The sequence below is a fragment of the Vicugna pacos genome, chromosome 18 (assembly GCF_048564905.1).
Source record: "Vicugna pacos chromosome 18, VicPac4, whole genome shotgun sequence".
Lineage (NCBI taxonomy): Eukaryota > Metazoa > Chordata > Mammalia > Artiodactyla > Camelidae > Vicugna > Vicugna pacos.
Window position 1 is genome coordinate 16586219 of NC_133004.1, and position 14523 is coordinate 16600741.

At 43.4% G+C, this 14523-nt stretch overlaps 1 protein-coding gene across 3 annotated transcripts in view; it reads right to left on the reverse strand.

Moving 5' to 3' along the window:
- Positions 1-14523, reverse strand: part of RBFOX1 (RNA binding fox-1 homolog 1) — a 1384890-nt gene that overhangs the window by 115743 nt on the left and 1254624 nt on the right. For 2 of the 3 annotated variants that reach the window (XM_072942258.1, XM_072942257.1), the window contains 2 exons: positions 8266-8409; positions 169-222 (listed from right to left, as the gene is read on the reverse strand). In XM_072942258.1, coding sequence (XP_072798359.1) covers positions 169-222; positions 8266-8409 — 198 coding nt within the window. The remainder of the gene's footprint in view (positions 1-168; positions 223-8265; positions 8410-14523) is intronic. The other variant, XM_072942259.1, reaches the window with a different exon arrangement.

Below are 14523 nucleotides of genomic sequence, written 5' to 3' on the forward strand. Positions count from 1 at the left end.
GCAATGCATTCCCCACCATTTTGGAAAACGGGAGGTGGTCCCTAAAGGAATTCCCACTGAAGTGTATTTTCATAATGTGCTGATTAAAACAGTGCAGTTGTTTCCCCGTATTTACAACAAGCATTTTAAAATAAGCTAAACAATTCTAAAGTGAATTAAGTCGCTTACCTTGGAGCCTCGCTCATTAAAAATAATTTCAACATCTAAGATTTTACCAAATTGCTGCAAAGAAATAGAAATATTTTATAAGCAAGAAGAGAAATGGAGTAAATCATATCATGCACATGGGTAATAGTTCCCCAAGTCAGAATTTTTTTCTCTTTTAATATCAAGGTTGTACATTTTACGTTGTTCTTTCATAAATGAGGTGCTTGAACTGAGAGAAATACAACCACAGGTATCATTTCCGTATTGTGGTATCGAATGAGATATCATAGTAGGGACCTGGTACCAAATACATAAGCACAAGGTTAATTCTATTTCCCTTTATGTTGGAGTGATGGCTTTCCAGCTTTCCCAGGCACTGAGCAGCAAAGCTTAAAAATGACCAGTATGTACATGGTCCCTCCTAGGCTATGTCACTAGCCACTGGGAGAAACATCCTTGGAGAAGTGAGGTTTTGATAGTAAGATATCCAACTAGAATATGATGTTGAGAATTCTGGACCTTAGCTAAGAACAGCCAAGCCGTATAAGAGGAAGTAAACAGATAAAAGGAAACAGATACAGATAAAAGGAAAATCCATTACACAGGCACCCATCACCATCAAGACAGCAGCATAGTTCTGATCTGTCCTCAGGCTGAAAGGCACCTCTCTCAAGACGATTCTCCATATTGTTAAACAAACAGATTTTAGACAACGAACATGAACGGGCTTTCTAAAAAGTGGAAGAAATGCAACATATTCACATCTAGAAACAAAGTTTCAGGTTACAAAGACCTTGGGGAGCCAGATAAAATACAGATGCCTGGTTCAATTTAAATTTCAGAGTTTTCTGGGTACATATATCCCACACTATATTTGGGACATATTTGTCCTTAATAAAATATTTGTCACTTGAAATTCAAATTCAATTATGATGTCTTGTATTTTTTCACTTACTATAACTAGTAACTCCCTACACTAGTTGTCCTGGTAACTAATACACATCAAGCAGTCCGTGGTTGACACTTAAAAAATGGGAAACTGGATCCCGAACCAGAAGAATCTGATAATGGAAAATCCTTTTTCCTGATGTGGGAATCCTTTCAGTTTTTCTAGATCACACAAAGTCGTGTCGAGCAGGCATCTTCTGAGTGTGGTCTGTTCTACATGAATGCAAGTGGGAGAGGGTGGCGTAAAGGTCTGTGACACGACCCTGGGGAAAATCAGACAGAAATTTAACCCTGATGCAGAGTGAGAGCAAATGCTCCCTTCAGCGATGAAAATAAATAGAATAAACAGACAACATAAAGTAATATTTCCATCCTCTTGTTTCCCTATTTTGAGCTTTCCTATTGTTCCATCTGCTTTTTTGCAGGCTGGATTTTTATGGCATCTTTTATTACCCTGGGAGGTTCTGCATTCTGTCTCTCTCCTCTGGGTAGAAAGCCTTATGCCACCTCTGTGTAGCAGAGGAGAGAGTGATTGGGAGGGAGGCAAGAAAAGTACCCAACAATTAGAACCCTGAGAATTGGGGGGCAGCTTGCCTGACCAGTATGCTTCACTCATAGAACACTGGGAAGCCCAGAGTGTCAAGGAGGTCTTTCTAAGATTAAAAAAAAAATTTTTTGGTGAGGGGGAACATACAGAGGAGATCATCTGGAATATACAAATAAATCTACATTCCTTGGGAAGACAGAAAAAAAATATGCATAGTCTAGTGGAATAGAAAGAGCTCATAACCTTGGAATGAAAGCGGCTCTTACAATGAGAAAAAGAAACCCAGATCTTACGTCATGCCATGCAAGAGAAACGTGCCCATCTCTCAGGATATGCACTCGGCCAGTGGATTACAGGCTTGAATTTTTCTTGTTGAGTGGAAGCACTTCTCTAATTCACAGAGAAGTAAAAGGATTGAAAGAAATCTAGAGAGGAAGGCTTGACCAGGAGAGGAGATGGAAGACCTACACTGCTAGCATGTCCTATGGAAACACCAAGAAACATGCAGTAACTCGCCCTGTAATTTGTGGACACTTACATATTCATTTGGTCAAGAGAATATTTTTCCAGAGTGCACTCTCAGTGCCCTAGATTTGGCTAGAGAAAATCGTTAAACATAGAAGAAAACTTTTCAGATCTGGGAAATGCAGAATTTGCCATTGAAAGGTGAAGTGAATTTCATAGTAAAAAGAAACAAACAAACAAACAAACAAACAAAAAATCCAGCTTTGTGAATGCCTCAGAAGCAATAATTTTGATATAACCTCCTTAGAATATTCAGTCCTATCACAAATGCTAGCATATTTATTTCAGGCTTAAGTCCCTGGAAGCACACAAATTTATGGATAGAGAAGCTTGAAAAGGACTTCCTCTACCACCGTGAAGCAAATGTCATCCACGGAACATTCTTGAAGCAGGCAACACAAAAACACTTCCTTTAAAATAAGATCTGGTTGCGATAGAACCAATCAAAAAGTAATCTCAGCATGTGTCATTCCCTTAAATGGCACAGTGACACCACATGCCCTGAAATGGTCTCAAATGTTTGCCTCTTTGGCAGTTGCCAAAGGGTGGATGTTTCTCAAAGCCAGTGAAACAAGCCGTATGAAGATCGCTGATGTCAGCCCCATTTCCGAGGCACTTGTGTGCTATATTTATAGTATCAACAGTTTAATTGGGAAGTTGGGTACTAATGATGTAAACACAGCTGGCACATTTTCAATTTAAACAGACACGACTCATTCGCAGACATAAGAGGGATTTGTTTACTCAACACCGATGCTCAGCCGTGTTCAACAATGGCTCGAATCCATGTCAGGCATCTCGGTAAACTCCAGCGTTGAGGATAAAATCCGGATGCTTTAGGGCATGCGCTTGGGCAAGCATGTACCACCCTTTTTTAGACATTCTCAGATCAAATAATATGTCTCTGAAAAACTGTGAAAGGCGTTCAATGGAAACTGCGTAAAACATGAAAGTAAAGGTTAGTTCAAAGAGGGGGCACGGAGGCTAAGAAAAGCAGCGTCCCAGTTTTCCGAGGGTCGCCTTCATGATTTGAATGCTGAAATAGAGGCCCCTGTCTCATCCGAAAAATGCCGTCACTAACATGACATCACGGTAGGAGGAATCTGGCATTCACATTGCAGGGGAAGACATCTCTATTCTGTTACTAAAACGGTGATCTTATGCTTCTTTTGCATGTCCTGAAAGTCATGTGACCTGGTTTTGGTGACAATAGAGACATCGGTGGATCATACTGATGCCCTGAAGGCCCGTATTTTGATAACAAAAGAAAGGCTGTGACATTGACATGGGTCTGGTAAAATCTGAAGCCAGCGCTCCATGAGCAGCTGTTTCTGAAGACAATTCTAGGATGCAGTGCCTTGTAGCAGTGGTCTGGGTCCATGATAACCACCTCTTTCACCTGAAACCCAGACACACTTACTTTCAAATACTGGGTTAAATTAAGCTTTTTATTCAGAAGAAAGAACTTGTGACCCATTTGGTGGAAATCCATCCATTGCATTCATAAGATCATCAAGAATGCAAACGTAAAGGAAGCACATGCTCTTTTGTGATCCTTGACGTGGTCAAGAAAAAAGTAGCTGGGGCCAGAACCAACATCCCTTCCAGTAAAACATCCAGAACTGATGCCCCAGATAATATAAGAAATCCATTCATTCACACGCTAACTGGTGTTTTAAAAAGACCTCTGGTTTCCTCCTTGGATATTGTGGCTGCATAATTTTTTTGACCAAGGAATGTTCCTTCTTCAAGAACAAAAAGAACAAACCAACCCAAAATCCAGGAAATCTAAGATGACCTGGATGATTTAATGCCAAACACTGAAACAAAGGCTCCAAAAGAGAAGGCTATAACCTCAAAAGACTAAAAATAGACTTACCATATGACCCAGCAATCCCACTCCTGGGCATATATCCAGAAGGAACCCTAATTCAAAAAGACTCCTGCACCCCAGTGTTCCTAGCAGCACTATTTACAATAGCCAAGGCATGGAAACAACCTAAATGTCCATCAACAGATGACTGGATAAAGAAGTTATGGTATATTTACACAACGGAATACTATTCAATCATTAAAAATGACAACATAATGCCATTTGCAGCAACATGGATGTCCCTAGAGAATGTCATTCTAAGTGAAGTAAGCCAGAAAACCAAAGAAAAATGCCATATGATATCACTCATATATGGAATCAAAAAAAAAAGACAAATGAACTTAAATATAAAGCAGAAACAGACTCACAGATATAGAATACAGACTTATGGTTGCCAGAGGGGAGGAGGGTGGTGGGACGGGACAGACGGGGAGTTCGAGATTTGTAGATACTGACAGGCATATGTAGAATAGATAAACAAGATTATACTGTAAAGCCCAGGGAAGTATATTCAAGATCTTGTAGTAGCTCATGGTGAAAAAGAACATGAAAATGAATATATGTATACTCATGTATGACTGAAAAATTATGCTGTACACCAGAAATTGACACAACATTGTAAACTGACTACACTTTAATAATTAATAATAATAATAATAATAATAATAATAATAATAATAATAATAAAAAAGATAGGGGCAGAGCTTGCAGTACAAACCATTTAAAAAAAAAAAAAAGAGGAGGAAGTAAAAAACGTGATGGGAATGGTGAAAGAACGGCAACCCAGATTGTAAGGAAGAGTCACGAACAGCCACAAATTAAAAATAAAGTGGGAGGCACCTGCAGGAACCGTTAGGCCTGCAGAGCTGCAAAGCTCATGGCTGAATTATTAATGGTTACAGACATTGATATGCACACTGCTTGGTTTTAGGCAGTTTGAGAAAAGAGGTTGTTTTTGTTTTTTGGTTTTTTGTTTTTTGCTGTGTTTTGGTTCTGGTTTGAAATCCCCATGGCCACACTGAACAAAAGAGACAAAGGAGAAAGGCACAAAGATCTTTGTGAGGGTGTTACTCTGCCATCGCCCTGTTTGTAGCCCCTGCCCAAGTGAAGGGACAAGGGTGAAGCATAGCAACAAAAGGAGAGACGACATCTCGTGTCCCAGTGACTTGGAAGACACCTGGTTGCTTGACTGGGATTAAAATGTAATTTCTTAGAGTAACTATGACCTGAAAGCGGAAGCTGAGACAGGAAAGAAGGGGGCATGGACAGCCATTCAAGAAATGACACAGCGATTAACAGCAGAATGGCAGAAGATTCAGCCCCATCCAGTTGGCCCTGAGGCTCAAGATGGTGGGAGATTTGACATCTAGTAGACCTTGAGCTTCATTATACGCCCATTGTAACATATTAGCATAGTGAATAACATGCCCACAGAAGCCATGACAGCTCCAAGGCTGACCATAAAAGGCCAAAGAGTAGGCAGTGGCCAAATTCCTAGGAATCCCAGCCCCTTCCCCAGGATAGTTAGAATGGTCCTTCCATATATTAGCATATGGAACTACTGAGCCCATAAAACCTGGCAACACAAGCCTCGTGGCCGCCCCTCGCTCCCTCCTCTTCGGAGACGGCCTGCACTCTGCCTAGGGAGTGTGTACCTTCTTTTATTTTAACCTGAGCACCCAACACCCACACCTCGTGGCCTTTTGCCTTCTGAGACAGCCTACACTCTATGCAGTACGTATCTCTCTAAATAAATCCACCTTTACTCAACAGTGGCTCGCTCTTGAATTTTTTCCTGCACGAAGCCAAGGACACACACTTGGCGGGCACATCCGAGGGGCTCCATCGAGACCTGGGACACAGCCCTCCTCACGTCCCACATCCGTTTTTCCTGTGTCAAAACCACGCTGAATTCTCCCAAATGGAGTGCGGGGAGTCAATCAGAACATCTCCAGATGCCTTTGACCACGATTCACACTGCTAAACTATCAGATCATCAGAATGGATTTTCCTCCACTGATGTTTGGCCAGGAGAATAAATTTTTGTAGTATTAAAATTCCATTTCTTCAGAATGGTGGTTGTAAACCAAGGAGGCCTCAGAGTTAGTGCAGAGTCCAGGAATCTGTAGGTGCCTGATAATTTTTGTGGACAAAACCTCCCCCCTAAATCTTGTATACATCTTAAAGTGGACACAGATGCAGTTTGTGATGAACAGAATTGCTCTCAGAATTTCTGAATGTGTGCTGCATTTTCTGAATTGATAGATACTCAGTGTATCTATCAGCTTGTCAGTTTCACATCTTGTCAAGCTGGCTTGAAAATTTTGACTTTCCCAAAGAGTGGCTCTAAAACCAGTAGACTTTGATCAAGGCTTGACAACTGGTAGTACGACCCGTCTTTTGGCAAGACTTTGCTCTGTGCCAGCTGGCCTAAGCCCTGAGAAGAATAGAGAGACTCAGATATTCATGCAAGCAGGGAGTCTAGCTGCGACTATTTTGAATACCTCCCTGACGTGGCAGTGTGTCCCTCCGGTAAGGTTCAAGATAACCAAGAAGACCAGTCAAGGAATAGCACCGTCAGGGGTGGAAGCTGGGGTGTGTTGCCATGAGTGACACCAGACAGCAGCACAGGATGGTCATTAGGAGGACTGAATTCAAAGCCAACGTCCCAGTGACACTTGATGAGTAAAGACAGATCGGCGAGCAAGACAACTTCCTAACCCGACGTGGCAAAAGGGATCTAATTCCTCCGGCTGCCCATCATTCAAACCCGGTCTCACTGCTTTACACACACTTAACCTTGGCTTTAACTTTGAATGCTCTGCACTTTTCAAAGTCATCTTTGACCTGAAAGTGCCCGAGGGTATCTCTGCTCTGCAAGAGTTAGAGGGCTCAATTCAAGGTTATTACCAAATGAGAGAGATAAAAGAGCAGAAGCTGACCTTTTCCTCTGAAATGTCAGGATTCAAGCCTGGGTATCTTAAATATTAGGACGCTGGTTCTGTTTTTGTGTCAGATGCATCCTTGATCAACATCGTGCATGTTAAAGAAATAAAATGTGCACGCTAACCCCACCATGGCAGAGAGATGGCCCAGAACTCCCCTCTTCACGTGAAGAATGAGATCTACTTGGCCCAGAACTAGGCATTCAAGTTGGGCTTCTTCTTATTCCTTTTGTAATATTTGCATCCATCCAAAACCTCTTAGAAGGAGAATCTCTAGACAGCCAACCTTCATGCTCAGTCAAATGTTAAGGATGTCGTTCTGTTCACTGACTCCGCAGATACTTCCCACCAATTTGGGGCTCTCATGGACAAATAGACTGACTGCATTTGCAAAAATGAATGCTGTCCAAGCCCTGTCATAGTTTTGTCCTTTGGTGGAACTGAGCCCAAAGAAATGGCAAACTCATCCCTTCCCAAGGCAGAGAGTGCAGATCTCATCCAGCAGGGTCACAGTGCCCCATGAGCAAGCAAGCCTAACATTTATTTATTTTTCTCTGGGTTGGTGGTGGCTTCTGCCCTGCTCTGTGTTTCACCATGATGCCTGGGGAAGGCTGTCGTTTGTGGCATATGACATGACATGAAGAACCTCTGAATCCTCATCACTGATTCCAGGAGAAGGTATATTGCAGGATGCAAGTCAGACTCAGAAATCTGTAGTGTTTTTGTGTGGCTTGGTTTTAATGAAGTTTTCTGCAGAACTAATTATTCTCTACAATCATAGAGATTTTCTTCAATTCTCTACTCCTGTAGAGAATAATTGAAATCTAGGTACTCTGTGCCTGGGAAAAGTTAAGGTATGCAGGGATATATCATGAGTCAGTCTTCCAAATAATTTGACAATTGCAATAGAGAGAAAAACCAAGATGACTCATAGTGGTTATTCGAGCTGTGATGTGCGGTCCCAGGCCACTCGACTGGGAATTATCAATGGGCTTGTTTCAACAGTGTGTTACCTGGAAGCCCATTTTCCATTTGACATTCAAGTCACCAATTAGAACAACGACCACTGGTCAAAGTGGAAACGTATATATATGCACAGAAATTTATACTAAAATCATAAAGAGATCCCGGCCAATGGACTAGGATCTAAAATGCCTTTATTTTCCCTGCTACGTAAACACCTCACCTTTGGAATTATGAATACCACAAACTGACATGAGGAGGGAAGGATTCTGGGGACCCCAGAAGAGTCCACTGCAGAGGAGAAAGGCAGTACTTACACCAAACATTTGTCGGAGGTCGGGATCCCGGAACCTGAAGGGGATGTTGGAGACATGCAGCCGCTTGGGCTGGGACTTGTTTTCCGTGTTTTCAGAAGGTTGTGTCTGGGGCTGGCCATCCGTGGGTGCCGCGTCATCTGTCTGCTGAAAGAACAAGAGCAAAGCAAAGAGGCTCTGAGTGGACCCGAAGGTTCGTTCCAATGTGCCTTTGCTTCCTCTAAATGGGAGGGAAATGCCAGAACAAAGGAAGAAGGACAGGAGAAAACCGCTGAGTCATTCACTCATTCACTCAACAAATATTTATTGAACATCCACTGAGTGCCCATCATGGATCCAGGATTCAGCCGTGAGCAAAGGAGCGAAGATTTTTACCATCATGGATCATAATTCCCACGGGGGAAGACAGACAACAAACTCATTAAATGAATACAGAGCTGGCAGAAGGAGATAAGGGCTGTGGGGATAAAGCCAGGGGAGGAACTCGCTGGTACTGGGGTGGGTAGGCAGGGAGTTTTAATGGGTAATTAGAGAAAACCTCATCAAGAAGAGGTTACTACTCTAAAGGTATCCTTTCATCCAGGCTGTCCAACATCTCGAGCTACGCCCACATCATTGTTGAGGCTGTAGAGATAAACTATGAGTAAGTCTCATAAAACATTGGAAAAGGCTGTTTTGTGCTCAGAAGTCTAGGTAACCATCTGATTGACTTAAATCTTTTTTGAGGTTTTCATTTTCCATTCCTTGACCGTGCAGACCTGTGCTGCTCATTACAGTTGACCCCGTGTTGCTATTTTGATTTAAATACATTGAAATTAAATCAAATACAGAATTCAGTCCTTCCCTCCCATGAGACACATTTTCACATGCTCAGTAGCCACATATGGCTAGTGGTTTGCATGTCGGACAATGCAGACATAAAACATCTATCTAGAAATTCTGTTAGCCTAAGTTGGCGTAGACAATGTTGCATTATCAGCAGAGCTCCTTAATCTGCCTCTCACTCCACTCTACCCCCAAATAAAAGCCTGGATAGCATGAGATGACATTAACACCCCTGTAGAGGCAGGAACCGGGAGAAAAGTCACAGTAACATTTGATTTAATCGTCAAAGACTATTCCCACACTCTCAGTTCTAGAGTTCCCTCAAGAGAGGCTTCATTTCTAGACACTTTCTCTGCAATTAGCATGTACTGTCTCTAGGTGGCAGTAGACGCCATCCACACCAGATAACCTGCTTCTCTGAAACCACGCTAGGAAATCGATGTGGAAGCCCACCAAATTTAGGATCAAGGAATTGTCCCATCCTATTTAGGAGCAATTTAAAAGCACGCACCCGGGACAAAGCTATCAATGCAGGCAGCCAGGTGTAAAATAATAAAGACAATCGTATAAAGTGAAATCTCTATATAAAGCCAAAATAACATGGGCATAATTAATGACTTTCTCATCAACCCTTGTATTTTTTTTTTTCCTTTTTGGACAGATTTCATTTGCAATCTCCTTCCTAACGTAGCCTGAATTGCATTTGGAAGTCAAGACCTTCCAGTGGCTGGCACACTACTCCTCTAAACTGGTCTGGACTCAAAAGCCCTACCAGATAACTTTCTTCAAGTTCTAAGTCCCACGTCATGAAGACAATGTATTTGGTCATTTTGCCTGTGCTGTTGGATTGAATGCAGAGCATGGTGGTAGTTTTCTAATCTGGAAAATGACCAATAATAATAGTACACACCTTATAAGGCTCTGTGGAGGCTGAATACCGTAACATATACCAACTTGGCAGATACAGTCAATACATGGATAGACGGATGGTGATTTTTTAAAAAATGTCAAAAGAGAGGTGTAAAAAGCCTCTTGAGAAACATAAAGGAAGGGTTCTCATTTGCTTATGAAACACATCTTTCCTGAGCAACTACATTACACCGGGCATGGAAGTTCGTCCTCCAAAGCCCATGCAGTTCTCAGTTTAGTGGAAGGGCGGTAAAAAAAAAAAAGACAGCTATAACATAGACTATTAAGAGCTGGGGTCAGAGCGAATCACAGGGAGCTGAGTAAACTTAAATCAGGGACGCACTACACAGCTGGGGTTTCTGCAGGCTTGCCAGTACCGGAGGTTACATTTTGAGGAGATGTCTAAGCGAAGAGCTGATGGGGACAAATGCTGCAGCAAAGAGGGCAAAAGCATACGCCAGGCTGCAGAGAGCAGGTACAATCTTGTTCTGGATTCAGAAGAGAAGGTCCATGTGGACCTTTGTGTCACTGGTCGGAGGGGGCACGCACAGAGGAAGGGCAGGAACACGGCAGAGGTTGGATCATGAAGCACCCTGTGTGTAGACCAAGAGGGTAAATTTCACCCAAAAGGCTAGGAGGAGACACTTGAGGATTATAGCAGGGGTGTGACATGACCGGGAGGAGACACAGAGGCTGAGCCATGTGGTAGACAAATGATAAATGCCCGCTTCCTGGCTGGCTGACTCATGGGCTGAACGGATGAATGGATTACGAGTGTATGAATAAACTAATGAATGAAGGAGTGACCCATCAGTCTTGCCACCTTCAAGCGATAGTTGGAGAACAGTATTATGACATAAGAGACCCAAACAGAGCAGGCACTGTGTTTTCTCTACTGGTAATATGAGGTCTGGTGACACATCCATGAGATGGAAAGGATCTTGAATCATGAGATTGTCACTTCCCGAGGGACCAGGGGTCTTACTAATCTAACACAGGACTCTCTAAGTTTGCAGAAGCAGCAGCTGAGACCTCAGGCTTCCAGCCCGCGTTTGTTTTCCCTCCTGTAAGAAGTTGTTGCTCAAATGCAAATTAAAACCAGCTCCTTCGCATCCGGAGAAGGAAACTTAGATTTGGATTTGTGTATAACTGCTGGATGTTTCAGCTTAATAAACCTAATTAGGAATTACAGAGATTATGATTAAACACATTAAGTGATTAATAGCATTATGCTGCTCATGTGAAAATTAAAATTAATCATCTTTAGTCAAACAGGACTTTGGAGAAATCTTTGCGTTGTTTCCTTTGATAAAAACATACAACATTCAGTTAATCATTTTGCAGCGTGCGCTTACATACCAATGCGCATAACTCTTGCTCTGGATACCTGTGCGTTAACAACTGGTTTCTAAAGAGAACGCGTGAAATAAAAACTAAACCCAAATTATTTCTGACGTTGTAGGGGAATGGGAAGGAAAGGGAAGCGGAGGACTGTCAGGATCCAGAGGTTGAGAAAGAAAAACAGAAACAAAAAAGATCTTTTAGATTGAACATGCCGGCTGCTATGGTGCAATAGGACACAAAGATGGGATGGCAGTGAGGACCAGATGTGGGGGGGAGGTGAACAAAATAGCTACTCCAGAGCATCAATCACTTTAGGAGTCAAGAGACCCGGGGGGGTGTGCCTTCCTGACCCTCCTCTTGAGTATTTCAGGCTGTGAGCTTTCTTTTGTGCTGGGAACTTCCTGGGAAAACCTATTCAGAACATCCCTGTGGGTGGGGAGGGTAGAGTTCAGTGGTAGAACCCGTGCTTAGCATGCATAAGGTCCTGGGTTCAATCCCCAGTACCTCCATCAAAAGTAAATAAATAAACCTAATCACCCCTGCCAGAATTCACAAACAGAACATCCCTGTGTTTTCTGTCCCTCCACTAGTTTCCTAAAATATTACCAAAAACCTGGTGGCTTAAAGCAACAGAAATTGATTCTCTCCCAGTTGCAAGGGGCAGAAATGCACAATGAAGGTGCCCTCAGGGCCACGCTCCCGCCGCAGGCTCCGGGGGAAGCCCTTTCTTGCTCTTCCAGCTGCTTTTGGTGGCCTCTTGGCTCTGTGGAACCGCACTGCTCCAACCTCTCATCTTTGTTTGGCCTTCTTCCCTCTGGATGTTTGAGTCTCAGATCTTCCCCTGCCTTTTTCTTCTTACAAGGACATTAGACATCGGATTTTGAACTCACCCTAAATCCACAATGATCTCATCTTGGGATCCTTAACTTAATTACATCTGTAAAGACTTTTTTTTTTTTTTCCCCAAATAAGGTCCCGTTCCCAGGTTTACAGAAGTCAGGACATGGACATATTTTTGGAAGGCCATCATTCAACCCACTACGTCCCCTGTTAAGCAAACATACCAGAAGTGCTCGTAGAATGAGTCACTGTTATCCAGGGAGTGGCTGCACTTTTCCCCATTTCAGGGGGCATGAGGATCTCAAAAGGGTTGGCCTCAACCCAGATCCAGAAGAAAGGACAACATCCCCACTAAAGCTGCCCCAAGGCTCTCACTTGTCACTCTGGTCACTCTCACGAGTTCCCTAAAATGAGAAGAGACTCAAGTCTTCCCTTCCAAGGCCGGGCTCCCAGCCCGCCTGCCTGCACCGGCATCTGGATGCAGTGACGCCCTTCAGCTGGGCTGAGAAGTGCTCCACCAGCCTCCTGAAGGGCCAGCAGCACTCAGAGGATGAAAATTGCCCTGCAGGTTCCCCACCCACGTGGGTAAGCCTCTCAGAGAACTCCACTGAAGCTTATGTCAGAAGCACAGGGTGAAATTTCTAAAGACAAATAAGTAAAATAATGGGAAAAATCTACAAAACCTACACAGGGTATGAAATACCTCAGATGTGTCTTTCTGAAAGGCAGGGACTACCTGGTTTGCCATTACATTCCCCAAGGCGTATGTATGCCTGTCAAGGCTTAGTGGGAATTAATCATTGAAAAAAGAACTCTTGATTTATCTGTGTCTGATTTTTTAAAAAGTCATTTTGGCTCTAAAGTGGGACTCAGCTGAATTGGAAATGCACCTCATCACCGCGTTTGGAAGATCAGAAGGTGGAACGTAAAAACCAAGCAAATGAATCCTGGCCCACCCACTCAGAGACTGGAGGCAATTGAGAAAAGAAAGGATGTTGGAGGTGCGAGCTGAATGGCCAGGGCACCATCCGTCTCAGAATCCTCACCCTGCTCTAGGACACTCAGTGTGCTCCAGCTCTGACCCCTCTGCTTCCTGCTGCTCCCCCCAACTTGTTCTTAGGCCTCTTTGGTCTCCCCTTAACACATGCATCACGCTCCTCCTTAGTCTTTGCACCCATTTACCCTTCCCTTTGCCTGGACAGTTCTCTCCCCAGACACCCATGTGGCTTGCCCTCTCCCACCAGTCAGGCTCCTGCCCAGATATCACCCATTGGAGAAGTCTGGCCCCATCATCTAAAACGGCTGCATCAGCATCTTTTCTTTTCATGCCCCAACCTTTTTTTCATAGCACATATAACTGCTAGCCTTTATACTGTGTGCTTCTGTTAATTTCTACAGTCTGTCTTCTCCATCAGAGTGTACAGTCCGTGAGACCAGAGACCACAGAACTTCCATTCACTGTTTTATCCCCACCCCCAGAGCAGTTTCTCAACAACAGAAATGTTGACATTTGTGGCTGGTTAATTCTCTGATGTGGGGACCGGCCGTGCTCTGTAAGACGTTCAGCAGCATCCCTGGCCTCCACCTGCTCTGTTACCAGTGGCCTACCCTTCAGTTGGGACAACCAAAAATATCTTCTGGGGTTCAAATGTCCCAGGGGGGACAAAATTACACCAACTCAAATCGCTGACCTAGAGCATGTGGTAAGTTCTCAGTAAGTATCTGTGGCATAAATGAATAGCCCTGGTTTTTACCGTGAGCGACCTCCATGAATGCTAACGTCATGTCCCTGGGTCTAAGTTTGCATGTGCCTAAAATGATAATTGTATTTATCTGTCCTGGTCCCTTCACCGTGGATTCCTGAAATCAAGATCCCATGAATAAACAGGGGATAGTTATCATCCTTATTATTCATGGTCTTAATAACCATTAGCTTTGATTCTTTATTTGTCAGGCCCATGGATGCTGATGACTCTGAGATGCAGCCTCCTTATCATGCAGGAAAGGTTGCAGGACCGTACATGGATGTGAAGTCCATTAATCTCAAGAGGTGGGTTTCCAGGTAGCTCTTGGCAGAGGTTCCCAAATAAGCTCATTAGAACAGCAAAGCCAGCTTCTGGCCCAGTTCGAAGGCCCTGTTAGGAGGCAGGACATGTGCTGTAGAATTTTTCCTAATAAACAAACTCCCCAGATATCGGCACAGGTTATAAATGTTAAGAAAACACCACCCGCACTTTAATCTCCTGAAGATCACTTAGTGCTTCCGCTAAGACCTTAATAAAGAACCGCAGGGCTCCCTCTGCTATAATCGTTCCTAATTCAGTGAATAGCTCTGAGCAACCC